The sequence below is a fragment of the Grammomys surdaster genome, unplaced genomic scaffold, assembly GCF_004785775.1.
Source record: "Grammomys surdaster isolate TR1022 unplaced genomic scaffold, NIH_TR_1.0 263, whole genome shotgun sequence".
Classification (NCBI taxonomy): domain Eukaryota; kingdom Metazoa; phylum Chordata; class Mammalia; order Rodentia; family Muridae; genus Grammomys; species Grammomys surdaster.
This window is the reverse complement of record NW_021604704.1, coordinates 485,229-508,516: the sequence shown is the minus strand read 5'-3', so window position 1 is coordinate 508,516 and position 23,288 is coordinate 485,229. Positions and strand designations below refer to the sequence as shown.

The window sequence follows — 23,288 nt, the reverse complement described above, 5'->3', positions numbered from 1 at the left end:
CATGACCTAGCCTCAGCTTTGGCATGGGTGACCAGGAGGTACCAAGGACAACAGGAAGGCTGGGAAAAGTTCTCAGCTGTGCCTCTCTCAATGAAGCAAAGATCAGGAAAGATTTGAGACCAACAAGCATTGTACAGCTAGCTCTATAAGCAAGTCAAGCTCAACCTCCAGTCACTGTGTGTTGAGTCCTTTTTATATTTCCTCAAATTATCACGTGCCCTCCACGGGCCTTGCCTTAGCACATGTCTTGCCTCAGCACATGCATCTGTCTCAACTGACATCACTCTGCCAATCAGCCCAAGTCTGCAAAAGTGGCAAGAAACTATAGCATACCACCAGAAGTTTTTTAGTGCATTTCTCTCTACAGAGTCTTGACAAATAAGAGCTCAACTACACAATCTAAGGCGAACCAATACATGTATGTTGTTAGTAAAGAATCCCTCATCACATGTCCTTGTAATTGCTTTAGCAGAATACCCTCTCTCCTGTTTCTTCTTCACAAGTCTGCCTTGGTCTTTCACCTGTGTCCACTTCAGGAAAACACTCCTTCATGTGTTTGCCCCCGCAAAATACCATCCAACACAACTGACTTTCCAAAGAAGCCTTAAGTTTCCACTTCAGACCTGATCATGCTGTTCTTGTCTTTATAATTTGTCAATGGCAAATCTTACAATTCTAAATGTAGTTAGAATGCTTGTCTAGCATTGGCCTAGCTTTCTCAGCCCTGAATTTGATCTCAAGTACTGCAAAATGTAGCAAATAATTAAGAAGAAATTTAAGGAGCCAGGTGTATGACTATAATGCTAGTACAAAGTACAACGATCAGGAGTTCAAGGCTATTCTCAGCTACTTATTGAACCTAGTACATGGCAACCTGTTTTATTTTTTTAAAGTAATGATTGTATTGGAAATGCTAATTGCCACTATTTGTTTATTGTATACTTATATCAAATTCCCAGATTATAAATTTAATTGCATAAATGTAATTAAAATAATTTTTAAAACCAGAAATAAAAATAGATATTTCTTAGTGGCCTCCAGTTCTTCCAGAATAATATTCAAAGCTCATCTACCCTTAAAGGCATCTCCAACCTAATTCTTCTCCAGTCTACCCCGTAAGCCCTTACTCCAGCCACAGGAGTTTTTCCAGGGCCATGCTGGGACATGTCCTAGAGCACTCCTTCAGAAATGTCTTTGCATATCACCACACCATGTTACTATCCTACCTTACTAACTCATTACTCATCTCTGAAATGTTAAATGAGACCTCCTTAAGATGATGTATTATTCCTTGTTCTGACTTAGAAGTAGGTACTATCATTCCACAGCATCCTACTCAGGCTGTATCAAGTCAAACCCCAAACATGAGTGTACTGATTTCACATCAGCAATAGGCTCCTTCAAAGGGAGTGATGATATTATCTTTGAATGCCAGACCAAAGCAGAGAATATGCTGAGAGTGCATCATTTATCAGAATGTTATATCTACAAGTGGATGAGGTTTGAAATTAATTCACCTGACATCATTTAGATAAGCAAGTGTATTGAACAGCCAGATTTCAACCCCACCTCTATTGGTCAATACTGTCCCTCAACCAACTGTTAAGTTCTAAGGTTTCCCCTAATACTCCTAAGAACCTATATGCTTGAGAGGCCTATTGCCAGAGGCACTAGGCAAGCTCAGGTCAGAATGAGCTGGTCAACAGAAACAGAATAAATGCTTGTATTCTGAGATTATCAACTACATGACAATTGCTTTATCATGAGATGTTCTCAAAAAAATAAATTTCTAGAGCATGCTAAAATATAAACAAACTACTACTGTAGGATCTTGAAAGGCAGCCTGATTTCTGGTTGAGCTACGTTTGAAACCCTGGTGACCCAGCAGCTGACCCCATAGGGTTCCCTGCAAGGGACAGTGGACATTTCCCAGGCTCCAGGCCCCTGTCAGGAGGAGCCATCCATAGATTTGTGTCCTTTAGTCACATAAGGGCAAGGCTCCCTAGCCCCTCAACAGGTGGAGGGCGTGACTACAGGCCTCAGAGCCTTTGTTCTTGGCTTTTCCATGGCTCCCTCTAGTGGTGCCTGGGTGCCTAAGAGCCTGAGAATCAGATGAGCTAGCTCTGGCTCCCTACGAGACCTCAGACTGTGCTCCCACACCCCCAGAACAAGGTCCTGTGGCTTCACATAGCCCAACGCCCACCTGGCAGCATGGGAAGAGAAGTCAAACTTCCAGTGCCTCTGTTTTTCCCGAGTGGCCCTAGCCCCAAGGCGAGATAGACATGGAACAGACATCATCCCAACAACTAGTCAAGGACCCACATATTAACCCAACATACGACCTGGCTACCCTCTCCTTAAAGACAATTAAAGATAATCTTAGAGAATACAGATCAACCCACAATGCTAAAGGCCCCCAGCTGATCACATGAACTTTGTTTTTCCTAACCAAGTATTTTTTTTCTATTAAATTTTTCTCTTCAGATTGGCTCCAGTGTAAAATGTGAATACCCATACTTGTTTCACATAGGGTAAACCTGCACACAAAGCCACAGATATACTAAGGATTATTGACATAGACATCATTTGAGATTTGCTGTTCTAGATTATAATTATATTACCAAAATCCCCTGATAAGCTGTTTATATCTATGTATAAGTGTAACCTATTATCCTATTTTCTATATAATTGGATGTAACTGGGGCTAAAAATTATTCAACTGTAAGAGAAAAGCTCTATTCTTTCAGAGCACATGTTTGTTCAGCATGGAAAGTGAATTAGCTTTCAACTGAAAGACCTAGAAAATGCTCTTTCCAAGAACAATGATGTTGCTATTACATTCCACTGGAAAATAATTTAAAGATACATGATCTTAAAAATATAACGGAGATATCTATAGTTTATTTCTAAAATAAGCATAAAATTTACCTCTTTAAGGTATGGCGGGGCTTGCAAATCAGGTGTTGGATTCATTCTCCAGTTCAGAAGGGAGAAAAATATCTCATAATTTATTTCTTGGTTTTTGTCTTCAAACCTGAAAGCATATAATTTGATTCAGTCTACAGAATACAGGACCACAATAACAGCTTAACTTTTACCTCAAAATATATTATCATGTATGCTTCAGTAGCTAATGTCATCATCATTTCTTATTAGCTGATTATCTACTTCTAATCCACCCAGAATATATATTCTTTGCAAACAGGGATCTCACCTAATTTTCCAGTGGTAGTAGTTGGTAGAAGTTCAATAAACATTTGATGTAGTTTCCAAATTTTGGTAGCTAAGACCACCACTACATTTTGTTAAGAATATTTGAAAGGCTTTTTATTTTACTGGTTGATACATGTCAATAAAATGAAGCTCTCTTGTAGTTCTTAAATTGCATACTGTTTAAATATTTAAGTAATTTTTTACTACTACTATATTTTTATGAAAAGTAAAAGATATCTTTGTCACTTGTTATGTAGCCATTAAAAGGGATTATTTAGATCCATGTTAGAGGTAACAAATATGTTCTTGAAATAGAATGTAAAGAAGATTATAAAATAGTATGTATAGTTTTTAAAAGATTTTTCTTTTGTTCTTATTATCTTTACTTATACATGTATGTGTGTTGCGTGAGTCTATGTATGAGTATGTGCATGTGAGCTCAGTGTCCATGGAGCCCATAAGAGGGCATTAGATGCCCTAAAGCTGCTGTTGCTTGGAGTTGTGACCTGCCTGGTATGGGTGTTAGGAAGCAAATGTAGTTGCAAGAGTACTACATACACACATTTAATCACGTAGCCATCACTCTAGATCCATACACACAGTTCTTATTCTGCTTTATGTTTATATTTATATAAAAAGCAATAGAGACAATGGTAACAATATACTTATATAATAAGAAAACCATCTCTAGAAAGTCAAATGATGATTTTTGCCTTATTGTGACTAATCTGTATCATCTGAATTGATTTCAATTTATAATCAGAAAAACAAGCCAGTTTTCACTTGGAACAAAGGATAACAAATTATTATCATACGCCATAAAAGTTAGGTCAAAACTAATGAATCTTAAATTATGGATACTGTTTTAAATTCATCTTCAACTTTCCATAACAGAATTTTGATCACTAAGATAATAATCTCAACATAACTGTTGAAATGACTCAAAGAGTGCCTAACTACTTCTTAATGTACCTCAAGCCACTTTTCCTAAATTTGGCAACATCCCGCCAAATTTTAAGACAAATTTTTATTTATTGATCTCATTATACCAATATTTGAGGAAATAATAAATTTATGAAAAAGATATCATTCCAAGCATACTGTTCCAGGATTCTACTGTTAAAATAACATGTACACAAGTAATCAAAAGATCTTTTTCCTTTCTTTTCAAAGTGTTAAGAAAACAATAGCTCATATTTACAAATTCATAAAAAAATCACAGCACCCAAAATGTTACAAGCTGAAGTAATATAGATTCATCCATCTAAACAGAGTAAAATAAACAGAGTAACTAGAACACAGGAAAGGGAATTCTGTAATTCTTTGTGTACATTTTCTTTGGCCAAGAATTCTGGGCTACAACTCCAACATGCTGCCCCCTACCACTGTTTATCCTTTGAGTTTTGGCTCACTCATCATCTCAATTCTTTTAAAGGACGTCCATGTTTATGAACATATTTACAGTCAAAATGTGGGACCAGTATGTCTTTTATTTGTGTATGTTTCTGGGGGAACTACTAAAACTCAACTAAAGATGTTTGGTGAGACGTATTCCATTACAGAGATTCTTGAAGAACACATTTCTAAATAGTCTGAGTGGGACCTGAGGTCAGAGAAGAAGACCATACAGAATCTTTTGACTTTTCTTCTAAGAACAATCTAGGAGCTACTGGATTGTTTTCTTATAAGAACTGCAACATTTTAGATGGTCAGGTCCCTTCGGAATATCTACACTGAAACTTAAGCACCAATGTGATGATAATGAGGTGAGGTATAGGGCAAAGCCTTTCTGAAACCAGTTCATAAGAGTATGCTACAGTAGCACACTTTTGTAACTTCAGCACCCAGAAGGTAGATAAAGGTGATAAAGTGAATGGTGAGTTTGAGGCAAGCTTGGGCTCTATAGTAACACCCTGTCATAAACTACCAGAAATAAGTAAGAATACAGAATAGAAGCAAAGAGACTGCAGAGAACTTCCTTTCTGCCATGTATGGACACAGCATGAAGGAGCAATTCAAGAAGCAGGTGAGGACTCTCAACCAGAGAGTCAATAGGTTGGTACTTTATTTTTTAGTTTCTCACCTGCCAGAACTCTTAAAAAGCAGTTTTAATCAATGGCATATTCTTGTAGCAGTCTATCAAGACCAAAATAAATCCTAATATATATTTTTAAAGCTTATTCAAACAATCTAACTGCTATGAGCAGAATACTGGGGTCACCACAGAAGTGGCAGGGGTAGTTAGCAATCTCTCTCAAGTAGTCCAGACAGAAATGATGGTGGTTTAGACCAAAGCGCAATTAGTGAAGAATTGTCCATTCTGGATGTCACTTGAATGTAGGCTTCCTAAAAGACTATATACACATGAGCATGAGTGCATGTGCACTCACACATACACACAAACATACACACACACACACAGAGGGAAAGAGGGGGGGAAGAGAAAAAATATATATGTACACATGTATACACATACACATACACACCCCTACACAGTAGTGGTAGGGACGTGTGTTTGAAAATGACTTGAAGGCTTCTGATTGAGCGATTAGCTAGACAGGGCTGCAAGAGTGAGGCAAGACCCAGCCTTTCTGGACCTGGGGTTACAAGGAGGTATGAGCTCCCCAGCATGAGTGTTGGAAAACAAACTCAGGCCCTCTGGAATTGATGCAAGTACTCTTAATTACTAAGCCATTTCTTGGGCTAGATATATTATTTTTAAAAGAGAAGTAAAAAAAAAGAAGCAATGAGTCTAAAGTTCAAGGCAAGGTTCCTTTGAAGATTTAAGATATGGTAGTCAAATATAGATATTTTAAAAATGCATGCTATTTTAAAAGACTGGAAAACTAGATGCAATCACCAATGAAATAAGTGTTTCTATTTCTTCTTACTCTAAGACAATGTAATTGTCAGGAAATTTCCTATACCATGAATTCCAGAGGGTACTAATTGAATCCTAGTATTGAGAATTGTCGTATTTCACTAATTTGGTAAGCAGTCAATATACTTCCCAACTAGATCTAGGGTCATGTCCAACTTCATTCCTCACACATGCAATCTAGTGAGTAGTCTGTGAGTTACAACTGCCCAACATATTATAAATCTACCTCACTTCCCCATTTCTTTCACTAACCTCTAATCTCCAAACACTTTCACCACTTAGGCTTAGAGCAAGCTAATTTCTTCTGTGCACTCTTACTTACAATAGTTCGCCCTCCATCAGAGAACTCATTCTAAAATATAGAGCCACTCACTTAACACCTTATTTGAAATTCTCCAGTGGCTTCCCACTGCATTTATAATACAACCTGAGATCATTAGCAAGATGTAAAAGAGCTGGCCCCTACTGACATATCTGACCACAAACATCACCTGAAAACTCCCTGTCTGGTCTTTCAGGTCTGCTGGCCTTGTGTACCTTCTGCTCCTTTTGTCCATGGAAACTCAGTTCAAATAACTGCTTCTCTTAGGATGGTCTTTTCCCAAAGTGCATCTTAGCTGAAGCCCTTTGCCTGAATTTGATTTGTGTTAGAATTCAGAAAAATGTCTACAAGTTACTATGGGAAGACCTATTAGATTTCGTCTTTGAGATCTGCTCATGTTTCCTAGTTATCTCCTAACTGTACCCCACTTTCCTGCCCACCTCATGATAGGAAAGATTCAATGAATCTAATCGTTTATCTATTTAAAGGGATATTTGTGAGACACACTTTTGAATCAAATGATAAGGAACAAAACTGTTGATACATGTGTATGCATCTTAGATATGTATAAAAATTGTAATGAAATGAAAAACTTTATTTTTCCCAAGTCCCAAAGCCAGGCTTAACCACAATTAGTTAATGTGGTAAGATACTCCAAGGTTTCCTTTCTAGTTCTTCTCAGACAACCTCTGTGTATGTGAGAATACCCCCAAAGGAGTCCAGGGAGAGGGGGTTGAAGAAATAATCTTTCAATTTAAAGAGATAAGACTGGCTGAAGCTTCTGGGAAGAATATTTTGTTCTTGGGAAGTAGTTAATCAGAAGGGATCAACACAAATTTTTCTGTCTCTTTTTTATACCAAGTCTCATCCTTTACTTATAAAGAAAAACACAGGAATACAAGAGGAATATACACAATGGCAAAGACAGCTGGGGTGTGTGGAGGACAACAATGGAAAAGGGATTTCAAATGTGCTGCAAAGTGAAAAGCAGAGCCAGGATTGACATCAGATTAGGCAGAGCAGAAGAATAAAAGCTGAAGCACTATGTGACCAAGAAGGGGAGCCCAGATACTCAGTAACCCACAGACTCTCAAGACATTTAGGGAATACACTATGCATCAATCAAGCAATAATAAAGCCTGGCACTGAAACCAAGGATTGGTTGAAGGCACAAGTAGTGAGACCTCTAAGTATCTTTCCCTGTGTAGTAGTAGGGAAAGGTTTTAGATTCAGAGAAATTAAAGAAGCTAAAGAAGGGAGGTGGAGCATATGGAGGCAGAGGAGAATACTACATCCTGAATTTAAGAATGCTCACCTCCCAATGCAGGAGTAAACCTAGGTCCCCTACGTATTTGTAGCAAATGTGAAGCTTGGTCTTCATGTAGGTCCCCTAACAAGTGAAGCAGAGGCTGTCTCGATCTCTGTTGTCTGCAACTGGATCCTCTTTCCCCTACTTGGACTGTATGGTTGGGCCTCAGTGGGAGAGGATGTGCCTAGTCCTGCTAGGACTAGATGTCCCAGGATGGGGCAGCATCAAGGGGAGTCTCCCCCTCAAAGAAGGGGAAAAAGTAATGGGGAGAAAGATTTATAAGGGTGGGACTGGGAGGGGGACTGTGATTGGGATGTAAACTAAATGAAAAAATAAGTTATTAGAAAATGTAAGCACAATATTAAAAATGTAACTTAAATGAAACAGAAAAGAATGACCTGCTCCCTCCTTTCCCACTTCTAGAACATCAATGACTGTGTTTAGACTCTCCTTCCCTCTCTCAATCCATCCTTCTTCTTACTGCAGCAGAACACACACACACACACACACACACACACACACACACACACACACATACACACACACACACACACATGATTTTTCTCACAATATTATGAATGGTTCTGGAGATTTCTCCAGATTCTCATTTCCGGGTACTCCCTATGGAAGATGGATTGGTAGGATCTAATTTGTGCAATGAACTTCATTGTCAGTAAGACATTTCCTGTCCCCACTAAGCATCTAACATTAAGGACAGAAATCAAATGGACAACAAGGGAAAAGAAAGGGACTAGAAAAATAAAAACTGGTTGGGAAGCAGATAGCAAGATGTGAAATGAGGAAATACATTGTGTTCCTGAAAAGAAAACAGAAGACTACAAGAAAGGAACATATGACCTAAACACATGTTCTTGGCATTAAAAATATGGTAGGAATAAGACAACTCCATAGGAAGGTTGGAATATAAAATGAAGAAATCCCTTAATTAAAAAAGATCACAATTAAAATGGGAAACCTGAGGGGACAAAATATCCAAACTTGATAGACTGAAATTCATCATAGGAGGAATAGAGAAAATTATTAGTAGAAAATTTATCAGCAACAAAGAGAAGTGGTTCCAAGCTAGAAGATCCCAAAAGGTAGTAAACATACTACACATACACATACTAAGTTCCACCATAAACTTCCAAAACACCAGGAATAAAGAAACTATCTTTAGAGCATACAGAAATAAAAATAATAATAGAATCACAATTGTGCTAACTTCTCAGTCATCACCAAAATAGTAGGTTAGTAAGTATTATTGACACATTTGATAAATCAAAATACAGTAGTATGTGCATGCTACTCTATTAATTTCAGAAGTAGTTAGAAGGGTTTAACATGGCTGATTATAACTGGTTTTTTTTTAAAGCCTCACTGATGGTTATGTTACATTGACTCTAAGCATGTATCAATTTTATACAAATAAAAATTTAAAGGGCATTAAAAACAGATGAAGTAACACCCAAAGCATGCTTCTCCCAGTAGTAAATGTAGGAGTAAGTCTTAAAAAGTCAGGGACACTTCTAGCTGGAATCCTGTCCCCTTGGAATTCGTCTTTCTGTGTTCTTTCCTGCTCCTCAATTCTGAGCATAGCTTCTTCCTTGGACCATTGATGTGGTGAGATTTTTTTCATGCCATCATTTGTTATTATAGTATATACTTCCATTCAATATTTATCATGTTTTCATATAAGAATGTAAGGGGAAATCTGGAGATGAGGGAGGCCCTTTCTGCATTAAAACCAGGACAGGTTGGAGAAGGAGAAAGGAAACAGCTCCGAAATGAAGAAAGGTTTGAGTATCAGGGGAGTGAGGCCAAGCAGGTTACTCAGAACCAAAAAGCTGCTCCAAAAGTTATTGATTCTGTCACTCATCATGGAGGCCTTTTTGTCTGATGACTAATGGAACCACTTGCCAAGTCTCAAACATCCTTACAAAGGATTTCGGAGAAGCCTATGGATCTTATCGAAAAATAGACTACATTTTACAATTGCATCTGTCTTTTGATCCAAAACACGGTCCAGATTCTCCACCTGAGTTTTCTACTTCAGTCCTCACCAAAGGACATTTATTTGGTTTTGCTAAAACTGTGATCTATAGTCAAAGGATGGAGATTTGCCACTCAGGAAGAAACTCATTTGAAAGGGCTTTGAAGCCAATTCCAAAGAAGAACTTTCTATGGCAACATTGTTGAAATCAGTGCATAGCCTTCCAGGGTGACTGCCCTAAAGGGCAAGGCTAATTCTGGCTTTTAAGTGTTTCTATGCTTGTTAAAAAGTCAGCCTCCTTACATTCAAGTGCCAGCTCACACTGCTAAAGTGTTTTCCTAAAGCCTCCATGAATTCTTCTTTCCCTTTGATGCTCTAGCAATCCACCATTTCCTTCCCTACACAAACTAAGAGACATGTTTGTGGAGGAAGGGGGAGGGAAGGCCGTCTCTCTAGTTCCTCTCTACAAAATAAGAGTCCTCAAACATGCCTCCTGAGGCCTTGCTAGGTGGGAGTTCTTAGAACGAGTCTAATGGGATGTTTGACTGATGTTCATGCTCCTCTTTCCAAGAATGATGAATAGTTTGAAAACTGCGTAAGCCAGCCACCTCCTCACCACAGGGAATAATATGCTGGGCTGCTTTATTTTCACCCTCCACAGAGGTGGAAGGGTTAGTGGTCTCTGTATTTCATCGAAGATGTACCTGCCCCTTCTTCTGCTATACTGGCTACCTCACTGCTTAGGAAATGGTCCAGAAGAGAGGGGAAGGCAGTGAAGCCCCACTTTGACTCTTAATCGCACTTGGTTTGTGTCCATTACTGCAGAATCCAGGAAGTGTGCTCTGAAATGCCTGGGGGAAATCTGTGATGCCAGACACACAAGGAAGGAAAAGCTCTGGGCCATTGTGGTGGGTGCAATTGACAAGATGGCATCACTTGGGCTGACAGTAAGAAATTGGTTATTTCTAAGTAGCTCCATCTCTAAATGGAAATTTTAGAGGTGCCTGGTCAGGTGGGTAATGGCTGCCAAATATGGACTATACAGATAGTCAATTCTCTACTGAGAATTGTTGTTCTCATTCTCTGTTGAGAATGGTGTGGGATTCGCTTAGATTTTTTTTCACCCTGCATTCAAATCTACAGAAAGGACCTGGGTGGGTATGCATATTTAACAACATGAGGATAAAGGCAAGGAGTGAAGGAAACAGAGGGAAGGGAACAGTAGAAGAAACAGTAAGAGGGAACATGCGCTCCTTTATGACGCCCTCAAGAGTACACCAAACATTGTGAGACAATAACCACATGGCTCAATGCTTGCCTGCCAGCCTCACTAGCAGGTATTGCTGGGGAAAATTTCCTGAGACTGAGTCCTGCCTCTAAGAGGGGGCAGGGCTGGGCAAAGCATAATGAAATGATTTTTAAAGCCTTGTTAACTTTTTCCATTTTAACTGATCTTTCTGGATGAGGCACCAGCTCTCTTGGGAGGCCAGTTCTAAGGCATTCCATGGGACCCAAAGCCAGCCATAAAAGACTAACTTGTGGCAGAGCTGCTGAGAGAAGACTGTGGTTGAATTCTCCATCTAGTTTCAGAAGGTCAGAATTAAAGAAGGCCACCTCTTTAACTCTCTAGTTCCACAAGGAACACAAGATGGAATGACCTAAGATTTCCTTCCATCTTTTGAGGTTTAAGAAGCAAAATATCTTGCTCAAAATTACTTAAAGACATTCACATCTAAACATAGATTCATGGAGGTTGAATAAATAAAGACCACATAGCGAGGGAGCAGCTGAGTTGAGTTTTAGAATTAGGTATAGCGGATTCAAGACACATACAATATTCCAGCAAAGAACCAATCTCCAAGGCTTCAAAGATGAAGGAGTCAGAGTCCTATCTCTAGGAACTTGAGTAGAAGCAAGGGTTTAGTATCATACTAAGTTACAACACTGTTTAAAAGTCACCTTGGCATTGAACACCCTTTTTCAGTGATTCTCCTCATATCTCAAAGCTTACATTTGTGAAATGATGAATAATGCCCATCATCAATTAAAATACAGCTTTTAACATGCTCTTCACCAAGTGTTCTCAGGTTCATAACACTATGTCAATACAAAGTGTCACTACCGTTTGTTATTAATGGGTACTAGCCACCACTACATAGACCTGAAGTCTAATATTCTGCATTAGTGAAATGAACTTGGGTGGTGATATAAAGATGAATTCATACCGGCTCTTACAACACAAACTGCTGGGGCCTGAATCAACTGCCAATGAGAAGACCGTGAAGTCTACACTGCATCTTTGGTTGTACTAATAAGCAAAACACCTAGCTGAGTTCTAAGGACAAAGGAAATGAAACAAAAGAGAAATTTTGCCACCAAACACAGGGTTAAGGAAAATGCCTAGGTAGCTGTCATTAGGTAAAAGGAAGAACCCTATCCTGTAGCCACTGTGCTTTTCACTCTGTGACCTGAATTCACATATCGCAGCAGCTTCCCAGCCTCACTATAAGGCAGGTAATCATCTCCAACCCTGGGCACAGTGTGCATGGAGCAAAAACAACAAGCTCCATGCCTGCCTCCCATGGGAGACTGCAGACGTCAAAGGGGGTTCTGGTTTAGCATGCCATGAGGAAGGCTATGCAGACAAGAGACTCTCGTCAAGGCTCTGTAAAGCCTTGTGCAGTCTGTGGGGAACAATAAGAATGCAGAATCTAAATGTAAGCTGCAGGCTGATGGGCCCATTAGGAATTAGGGCAGTCTTTGAAAGGAATCTGCGGAGATGACGCAAAACACCAAGCATGTGACCCAAATCATGGCAGGGCACATTGGATGGAGAGGGGAATGGGAATGAGCCATTTTCTAATCTGATTAGTCTGAAGTTTCCCCTGAGTATGAAGAAGGGTCACTGCACAATTAGAAGCAAAGTTAGACTGAACATGGGCTGTTCAGCAGCAGAGAGGAATGACCTCCTCAGCTAAGCTAGGCTTGGAGGCAGAGATTGAGACAGATTTCAAAACAAGTTGCAGAAGAGTCTTTTTTAATTTAATGTCAAATCATAAAGGCAAAGACAAAATAGTCTGCTGAGAGAATGGGAGGATGATGGGTTGGTGGCCTTAGCATTGTGTATGAACTCTGGGTCCTGCAGGGCCAGGCTCCCACATCATTGGACTTGCTAGCAGAACTCATCCTCAAACTCATCAAGAGGTAATCTAATAAAGATCTGCAGCTTCCTGACTAGGAGACAGTTTAATGTATGAAAGGCATCCAGATCCAACTATTACAAAACAGGGCTCCTAGCATAATAGATACAGGCTCCTTCCAGTTCAGTTTTGAGGTTCACCTTATGAACTGTGACCTCTGGCTTAGCTTTGCTCCTAATTTTCAGCCAAGAGACAGTACCAGGTGCTGTGTCATGTATCTCGGTAACTCTTCAGAGCTCACACAATGGAAATACTAGGATGTAAACTGATAATCCATTTTAGGGAAGGGATTTGAGATTTGGACAGGTCAAAACTCTTGTACAAGATTGCACAGCTAAGAAGTGGTTCAAAGAACTCAAGAGACAACATGAAATTCCCAGACTGGTAAGATTAGGCAGGCAGCTTGTTGCTTGTTCACAGGTGGTAAATCAAAAATGTTAGAAGTAGATATACACATGTGAATAGACCAAAGGTCACGTCACAACTCTTTATTGCTATGTAAGGAACAAAAAAAATACAGAATTTTAAGAATTCTTAGGGAAAAAAATCACTTCAGTCACCAGCTAAGCATATACGAGAGCTCCATGTTTGTGCTGCTATTTCCTACTGATGAAAATAAAAAAAAACTTGGAAGGTAGAGGATATATGTACAAATGTGAGATGACCCATTTCTCTGGATTATGGGGAAGAAACTGGAAACCCTGGGAACATGATGACTATAGAGAATTTTAGACTCCTAGGTTGTCTACTTTATTTTGGCTACTTTACACCCGGATGACCTACTTCCCCTCAACAGTGCTCCTAGCAAATAAAAGGGAATATACCTAAACAAGTAAGCAATCAAAAAAGAAAAGAGAAGAATATGTGGTGGTGATTCTCTAGAGAATTCCTCTAGGTCAGTTTATTGAACACATACATCTACCTAAATTGGATTCCTCTAGTTTCCTCTCCTGATACCTTAGATGCCAGTTCCCCAGCATAGGAATTGTTTTTATCTTCCCTTTACTTTCATGTTTTATCTCAGATGAAGACTCTCTAGTACATCTGTTTGAGAACACACTCCAACAAAAAGTTCTGAGCCTAGGACAGAATAACTGATCTTTCTATACACAACAAAGAAATAGGACAGACATGTAAAAAGGGCAATACACGGACATTTTTGCTTCTAGAATGTCCTTAGCTGCTGTGTATAAAAACAGACATAGAACTACAGAGATTGATAGAAGATCAATAGTGAACCCCTGCACTTGGCAGGAAGATATGTGGGTCAGAATGAGGGTGGTGGTAATGGAAAAGAATGAGTCTGTGGAGGCAGGGAAAGAAGGTGGAATTGTCAAAGCATCCTAATATGCTGCTTATTTGTAGACAATGATTCAAAACTATCAGAAACAAGGGGTAAGAAATAGAAAGTTCAATGGTCAGGTTACAAATTTTCTTCTAGAATATTGTAACCTTGGAAAAAATACCATTTTTTCTCTAAACTTCAACATCTCATGTACAAATAGAGTGGTAATAGTTCTGTGTACTATACGTTGTTTTCAAAAGGTAATGAAATACTGCATCTAAAGCAATGATCATATCTGCCACAAAGGAAAAAATGTCAGAATAAACAAGATATGTTAGTCAGAGATCAAGAGAGCTTGGACTAATGGCATAGGAAGCATAAATGACAAAAATACGACAGTATGGTAACAGTGCCTTTCATGGCAACATCATCTGTTCTTTGTCTGGCTCTAGAGAAGGAGGCAAAGGAGACAAGCAAATGTTCATAATCCTAGGTCTTTTTTCTACATGTCTTTAGACACCAGTAACTACTGCTTTCAAAAGCCTGACCTAAATTTTATGGCGATATCATAACAAATAAAGGCATATACTTCTTTTTTGCCATAGGGAGCCATGTGTATGTACACATTAATGTCCAAAAGATGAAATAATAATTCCCAACAGTCATTTTAAGAATTAAAATCACGACTAAGTTTTGCTTCATAATACTTATACAGAAGTAGGTTATCAACGATATGATCAAAACAATCAAGGGCAAAAGTCAAAGATAATTAAATATAGTCCCCCAAATAAAAACATTAAGTTCAGTCTCCTTCAAAAGGGGATCTTCACTTACCTGGACAGTAAGCAATCTAGAAAGTCATCATTCAAAGGTAGCCTGAAAGACTTGCACATCCTTCTGATGTCTTTGGTGGGTAATACACCTTTTCTGTATTCAAAAGAAATTAAATGTGCTTTTAAGAATTGTGTGTCATGTTAGTAAGAATTACATGCTATAGGAAGGGAAATATAAATGAGATATATCCTAAAATGGAAGTATCAAAACTGGCATTGGAATTGAAAGTAAAGAAAAACAGTCATATTGCATTTCATCAGTAGTTTCTACTTTGGAAGGAACCAGACTATTCTCAGAAAAGCCTTTCAAGATTCAGATTCCAACTCTTGGTTAGGTACAGTATATCAAAGCTGTAGCGATGAGTGTTGCTCTAATTAACTGATCTGCATTTTTGACCACCAATCAAATTGATTTTGATATTTGAAAATATTTCCTAATTAGACAGTCATTGAGAGCCTCCAACACAAGTATAATATGACTTGGGGGTATTTTTCTGGACTTTTCCTTGGACCCAAACCTAACTGGGGCTTTCACTTAGATTTTCTCAGAATCAAATCATGTTCTCTACAGAAGACCCAAAGGTCACTTCACACAGAATAATTTTCCCAGTATTTTCAGTCAACCAGTATTCTCTTATGAACACACAAAATTAGAAACCAAAAGAAAATAAAATGGGTTCTGTCTTTGCAATAAAGATGTTGGGATCTAGAATCCTAACATATATCAAGCTGTAGATAAAAAAGTAATCTGGAGCTAAGAAATGGCTCAGTGGTTGCTCAGCAAACAAGAAATCCTTGCTGTTCACCCAGAGGTTCCCAGAACCCATGTTGCCGACTGAAAACCACTTCTAACTCCAGCTCCAGGGGATCCAGAACCCTCTTCTGACCTCCACAGCACTACAGTGATATACGTAGAGTAACAATGTCAAAAACACACAAATAATAACAAAAACTCTTTTTAAAATGAAAAGTATTTTTTAAATGACCTAGCAAAACTCAACATATATGAACAGTGCATTAGAAATAGATCCCACTGAGCTTCATTATTTTGTAAAAAGAAACAGCGGCCCCCAAATTCACAGAAAGTTTATCTGCAAGGTCTCTGCCCTATGTATTATAAAAGACACAGTTTATAAATCCTAGTTAGTACCAAAATAATAGAAAGATGACAGCTCACCATTAAATCCTATAACATCTTTGATTACTCTATTTTAGTCAAAAGTGCCTTAGAAACAAAAGAAAATCAATGAGGGCAACCTATTCATTTTAAAGATAGAAGATCTCCTCTATCCGTCTCGTCTCCTATGATTTAAGATAGCTTTGCTAAAACATGTTCAAGATAATGAAACATGTCAATGTTCTCTTTGCCCCCTTTCATAAAGATACAGAAATTTCCTTACTACTTAAGTTCACATAAACTTAAGTGATTTATTAAAATCAATAAAACAAAACTTACTTTTCTCTGTCTTCATACACACAGTTATAAACGAACATGTCAAAATTTTCAAACATATTTTTCTTGAACTTTTCATGGGCCTGTGCAATTAAGTATGTTAAGTCTGGATCCATACTCTCAGGCACACGGTAGTGGCGTGCAATAGTTATCAGCTCCTGGTCTATAAGCTTCCCCATAGTGATGCTCATCAGGATATCTCTGCAAATAAAGTAGAAGGAACAGCATTCACAAAAAAGGCATAGAAGAAGATTTTCTGTCTGCTAATCAGGTTGAAATTCCATTTTATAAAACTTTTACTATGTCTCAGGGGACCATTTTTTGTTTGTTATTTTGATTTTTTTCCTTCCCTTTTCAGCACTAAGAATTGAATCCAGGTCTCTGACATGGGAAATAAACCTTTTAACACTGGGCTATAACCTTAGTCCTTTCATTATTGTGATCATTATTATCCTTTTGAGATAGAGGTCCTCCTAATTTACTTAGGCTAGCCTTTAATTCACTCTATAATCAAGGTAGGCCTTGAACTTGAGATCCTCCTGCCTCAGTTCCCAATTAGGTCAGATTACAGATTTGTGCTATCAGGCCCAGCCTCTATTTTCTTTGCCTTAATTCATATCTTAATTTAGGAGCATTAAAAAGACATCAATGCTATCATGGAAAATAATAAGCATTATACTATATAAATTAAATATTTTGTTCACTTTGAGAATAATCTGCAATGAGGAGGTTAGTTGTTTTAATACCTGTCACTAAGTATATAACTTGGTTCAATGTCTTGTCATCAAGAAATAGTAACTGACTTGGGTTTCTGTTTTCCCAGGGCACAGGATTTATAAGTCAATAAACTAGAAGGATATTTTGAAGATGGGAAAAGTTCACATTTCTGTTGCCAAAAGTAAAAAATGATACACTGGCAATGAGAAAAAAACTTAGAAGAATCATGTAAGAGTTCAGCTGTCTGGCTCTTTAAAAGACAAATGGCACTGAGATTATTTAGCAGTTCTAAAGAAGCCAGACAACAATAACAACATACTATTGATGATGAGGATGCAAAGGCTAACATACTGTCTGTACTGTTTTCAATACATCATCTGTATGAAAGCTATAAATTGTGCAGCCTACAATAGGATGAGCTAAATCAAAATCATTAAAATGAAAAATGTCATGGTGGTTACATGAATAAACTTCCACAAGAAAACTGACTTACTGGAAATAATTCAGTTCCCAAGAGTCCCAAATAAACACAGGAAAAAGAGAGTTCATATGTTCTTCTACTATAGTTGAGTTTTTCAGATTAATAGCCTTTAGTTCTTTTAGATATTTCTGGTCATTATCATTATCAATTAAGGATCTCAGAAAAGCTATGTATGGTGGAACACTTAGAAGGGTTGGGGAGGCTGAGGCAGGAGAATTCCTAGGAATTCAAGGCCAACCTGAGCTACATAGAGAGATCTTATATCACACATATACATAGGAGAAGAAGGTTGGGGAATATGAATGAGAAAATATAAATGAATGAATGCAAGGTTATTCTAATTATGAATTTCCTGTTTTGGAATCCTTCATTTTACATAAAGCCCAGGCTATTGAGCTCTTTCTGTTTGGTTTTGTATTTTTAATGGAGGCCCAAATCAACAAATAGAATTCAGTAATTCAGGACAAATCAATCACTACTATTAACAAGGAATATTCTTTGTGGGAACCCTATGAAAGGTATATTGCCACCTGAATTTCTCAGACTCTATAGTGCAGTTAGGTTCTCCAAGCATCAGAAGATCTTTCAGGGCCATAAGCTAGCAGGACCAAATAAAAGAAGTGATAGCAATAACTCCTTCCACTGTTTGCTGAAGAATTGTATAATGGTTTATATATACTCAGTTCAGAGTGTGGCACTATTAGAAGGTGTGGCCCTGTTGGAGTAGGTGTGTCACTGTGGGTGAGGGCTATAAGACTCTCATCCTAGCTGCCTGGAAGCCAGTATTCTGCTAGCAGCCTTCAGATGAAGATATAGAAGTCTCAGCTCCTCCTGCATTGTGTCTGCCTCGATGTTGCCATGATCCTGCCTTGAAGATAATGGACAGAACCTCTGAACCTGTAAGCCAGCTCCACCCAATCAAATATTGTCCTTTATAAGAGTTGCCTTGGTCATGGTGTCTGTTCACAGCCATAAAACCCTAAGTCAAATAACAATATACCAGGTCCTGTGTTACAGATACGTTTGGCACGGATTATCTCCCCTGACCTAAGAGGTTGGTACTATTATTATTCATATTTTACAGATGTGAATATGTTAAGTATTCTCAGTTTTCTAAAAGTTAGAATGGGAACCTAAGTATCTGGTCTCAAAAGCTATGTTCCTGTGTATTACTCTATGTACTCTTCTGGTAGGACATGATATAGACTGATAGAAGAGAGGCTTAGGGAAAAAAAAAAACCTTCCTTAAAGAACAAGAGATTTGAACTGAACTGTATGTGCTTGCAGAGCTAGGGATCAGAGCTAGTTCCTTGCACATGTTAGGTAAGAACTCTATTAATGATCTCCAGCCTTGAGCTGAGTTTGTATGGACCACTTTTTTCTTTGTAGTCAGTGCTATTATTTGACTATCTCCCCCCAAATTCACGTGTTGAAAACTTAAATCTCCGAATAAATGCTGCTGTTATTAGGAGAGGGAATTAGGGTTAGGTAATTTCATGAGGATGGGCTACACAGAAAGTGTTAGTGGCTTCATAAAAGGAAGAACAGATCCCTGAGCTAGCATACTTACTCTGCCATGCTATGTGATACCATCTGTCATGTTCTAGTGCAATAAAAGAAAGACCCTTATCACATAGCAGTATCACATTCTTAGTTTCTCAGTTTCCAAAACTCCCAGCTAAACATGCTTCTTTGTAAACCACTAAGTCTTAGGTAGTTTGTTACAGAAACAGAAAAATGGAATGAGACATCTTATTAACTTCTTTTTTTTCAGAACTGAACTTAGTCCACACAATTTTAGAAACTCTGAGTCACTAAGTATCCATGACAAAGGACTAACTGAACATAGGAGAGTGTTTGCAAGAAAAGACCTAGATCATTAACTGCACTAGAAATGAAATAAACACTAATGAAGGTGCATAAAAGGACACAGCATTAATAGTGTGCCTCTTGGTATCAATGATACTCATAGTGCTGCTGCTCTATGGGTAAGCATAGTGTGATCTCAATACAACTCATGGAAAATACATGGAAAACCCAACAATCATGGGACACATTTGTGTAAAACATCAAGGGCATTATCTCTGATTGTTTCCTTTTTATAAAATATATTTTTACTTTTTCTGGGTCTCTGAAATAGGGAAATAGTCCTTTCACTCTGGAAAATAGAATATAGCATGAAGAGGAGTAAGTGGTATACCCCTACAAAAGAAAGGAAGGAATAAAGGAAGGAAGGAGGGATGGAAGAAAGGAAGAGATAGGGAGAAGAAGTTAAAGGAAAAGAACAAAGAAGGGAGGAATGAAGGAAGGAAGAAAGGGAGGGAGAGAAAAAAAGGCATGCACAGCAGTAGCTAGAAACTCTCAATACCTTTCTAACGAAACTTATTATAGTACCTCCAGATCATAAAAGTTTATTTTCCTTTTTATTACATAAACTGAAATTATCCTGGCTTCACTGCAGCTCAAATTTATATCTGTTGCGTTCCTTGTATGCTTGTTTTAAATAGCTCAGTATCTCACAGCATTCCATGGCTTTATGTGAGAGCTATACAACCAAGACATCCCACAGTAGAAACAGAGGCCCAGTCCAGAGCCCTGCAGTGCTGCCTATATGGCTGTTGTAGAGGGAGAATTAGGACAACACCCTAGGATCTGTACCTGGACGTCCTTGCCTCATCACACAGATGTCAAAATGGTGGCTGCTACTATTTTGTCCTGCATTTCCCATGTTCTTTGGGATTCAAAACATCTTGCCAAACTTCAAAAAAACTTGACAAGAAAAAATTAGAAAATCTTTGCAAAATAGTATGTTCTATTTTTTATTGAAGTACAGTATAAAAAGCATAAAATGTACAATTCTCGACATTTAGGCTATCAGTAATGCTATATTAGGTCACCTTAAAGAACACCTTACCCATTAAGCAGCTCATCTTTCCTTAGTCCTACCAACTTTCTCCCCTACCTGGAAGCCCCTAATCAGCTTTCTGTCTTTGCATATTTGCCAAATTTTCATATTTCATATTAAATGGAATCATATGTATGCTTTTGTTATTGGGTTCTCTCCTGAAACACAATGTTTTCAAGGTTCACCTACGTGGTAGCATGTCTAAGTACTTGATTCCTTATTATGCTGGAATAATATCTCATTGTATGAATACACTATATTTTTCTTATTGGCATATTCATAAATATCTAAATTGTTGCCACCCTTTGCTAGTGTAAACAGTGCTACCATGAATATTTGTGTACAAGGTTTTATTTGAATACCTGCTTTATTTAGTCTTGCTTTGAGATACGAGTTTTGCTACATAAACCAGGTTAGTCTTGAATGCATTTTGTAGTCCAGACTGGTCTGTAATTCACAGTCATCCACCTGCTTCAGCCTCCTAAGTACTAGGATTACGGATATATGCTGTCATGCTGAACTGGGCACCTGGTTCCAGCTTGGAGGGACTACATGTACTCAGGAATACAATGTCCGGACAGTACAGTAATCAATGTTTAAGCTATTAAGAAACTGTTAACCTGCTGTCTTCACACTCCACTTTGGCTTTGCAAAGCCATAAAACTAATATGGTAGTTTCCACCAATCATAGCCAGTCCTCACATAAACATCCAGAGACCCTCAAATAAGACCTGAGACTGACATTTCACCTCACCACTTCCTAGCCAGTCACTGAGAAGAAATGAAAATATCCTTTAAAACCTACTTAGTAGGTAGTTCAGCAGTTAATAGCATGAACAGCTAGCTCTTGCAGAGGAACCAAGTATATTTCCTGGCACCTACAAACTGCTGGAATGCCAGCCCCAGGAGGTCTGCTTCTCTCTTCTGGTCTCCATGCACATTGTAGTTATGTGCACAAACACACACAAGCACACATAATTACAAATAAAACAATTTAAAAAACCAACTCACCTACTAACTCTATTTATCTTGATGATTAATATTAAGTATCAAATATTCCAATATCAAATTACTTTTGTCTTTACCAAGACTGGACTACATTCTTAGCACTCACATTTTCTGCAGTTTAATACCATGCTAATAACAGTATTATTTAGTTAATATTAGAAAGTATACTGACTGATATGATTCTGGTTTTGTAACTAAAATCATAAGACTGAAAAAAAAGGAATGTCAAGCTGTTGGAGGGTAGTGAGGTAACTGCAGAATTCTGAAACATGAAATGTTAAGCAGTTTGACAAGCTTTAATTCCATTAGAGTCATCTCATAAAGCAATGGTGAATCGAGACTTCATTTTAAAGGTTTGGACCTTGGGATATTTTCTTACATATCAAATCATTAAATTCTAACCAATGCCTTTCAAATAAACTTTTTAAAAACGAGTTTCAGCATAAACAAGGCCTCAAGAGCCTCAGCCTTGGGCTCTAAGGTCTGGTGACAAAAAAATCAGGTTGAACCTAAATTAAAGCAAGCAGCAGTTTTGATTACTGTTAGCACTCTTTCTCATTTCTTTCAATCTGATATTCATCAAATAAAATAAGTTTCTGCTTCCTCTAATCAGAAGTTACACATGGCTGCTCACATCCTATACTCCCTCAGGCTTTCCCTCTACCTGAAAGTCAAAGAAATCCCCACTTTACTGTTATTAACATCCCTGCATGGCATACTGTTGGACGAAGACATTGCCAGACAGTAGAGGGTAGCAGAGGAGCTGGCAGAACATACGCCAGGTGAAAGAGAGATGAAAACATACTTTGAAATGGGGCTAATAGAAATACACAACCAGAGATTCTGCTAAGGCCTAACTGTAGTTCAAAGCCATTTACTAAGCTCATCAGCCTCTCTGGAGAGCTAGGCTATTACCATCTTCATAGCTAGGCTGTACCATCTTCACAGAGTACATTTATGAACATATACTGTTAAAGTGATTTTCTCAAAAGCTATGCAACATGATAACCTTGCCTCCAACGTCAAAGAATTCAGAAGAGTGGCAAAGGGAAGAGGATCACTTGGGACTATAAGAAAGTCATCTCTGCCTGACAAGGCCAGGAACCTGTTTTGAACTGGGAAATGGTGTGGTTTAGTAGGAGTTGGGGAGTTCTAAACTGTAAAATTACTCAGACTTGCATTAAAATTTCAGTGTCAATGATCCCTAGTGAGCAGTAAACCAATTCTCCCCTCTGAGCCCCAGACTCTATCAGTGAAACTGGGCATGAGCATCTGTGTCAGAGAAGATTGGTTTGCTTCAGGATCCTTTCAAGATATTAGTATGAGCATGACTGTCCTGTTAGATCTTAGTGCTTATTATATCTCTCCATCTAAGAAGCCAAAAGCTTTCTGATGCCTTCACGGCCAAACAAGCTGATTGTGTCTGTCTAGTATGCTGCCCCTTATAACTCGTCCCCTGTGACCCTCTAATTCTTCCCCCTGTCCTGAACCTTCTCAACTGTGCTTCTTGCTGGGCCTCAAAGAAGCTAGGCATGGGTCTCTGCAGATGTCATTACTTCTAGCCATGATATTCTTCTCTAGGAAATTTCTAACAGCTTCGACCTCAGGCATCTTCTCATCTGCTCAGATGTCACCTTGTCTATAAGGCTTTCCCTGATTAACCCTGTTAAAAGCTCGACGCCTCCTCT

At 38.3% G+C, this 23,288-nt stretch overlaps 1 protein-coding gene across 1 annotated transcript in view; it reads right to left on the bottom strand.

The window, feature by feature from the left end:
* The window catches only part of Efhc2 (EF-hand domain containing 2), a 172,513-nt gene that overhangs the window by 12,035 nt on the left and 137,190 nt on the right, over positions 1-23,288 (bottom strand). Inside the window, exons 13-15 of the mRNA XM_028776029.1 lie at positions 16,493-16,690; positions 15,038-15,130; positions 2,929-3,034 (exon numbers count right to left, since the gene is read on the bottom strand). Of these exons, the coding sequence (XP_028631862.1) occupies positions 2,929-3,034; positions 15,038-15,130; positions 16,493-16,690 (397 nt within the window). The remainder of the gene's footprint in view (positions 1-2,928; positions 3,035-15,037; positions 15,131-16,492; positions 16,691-23,288) is intronic.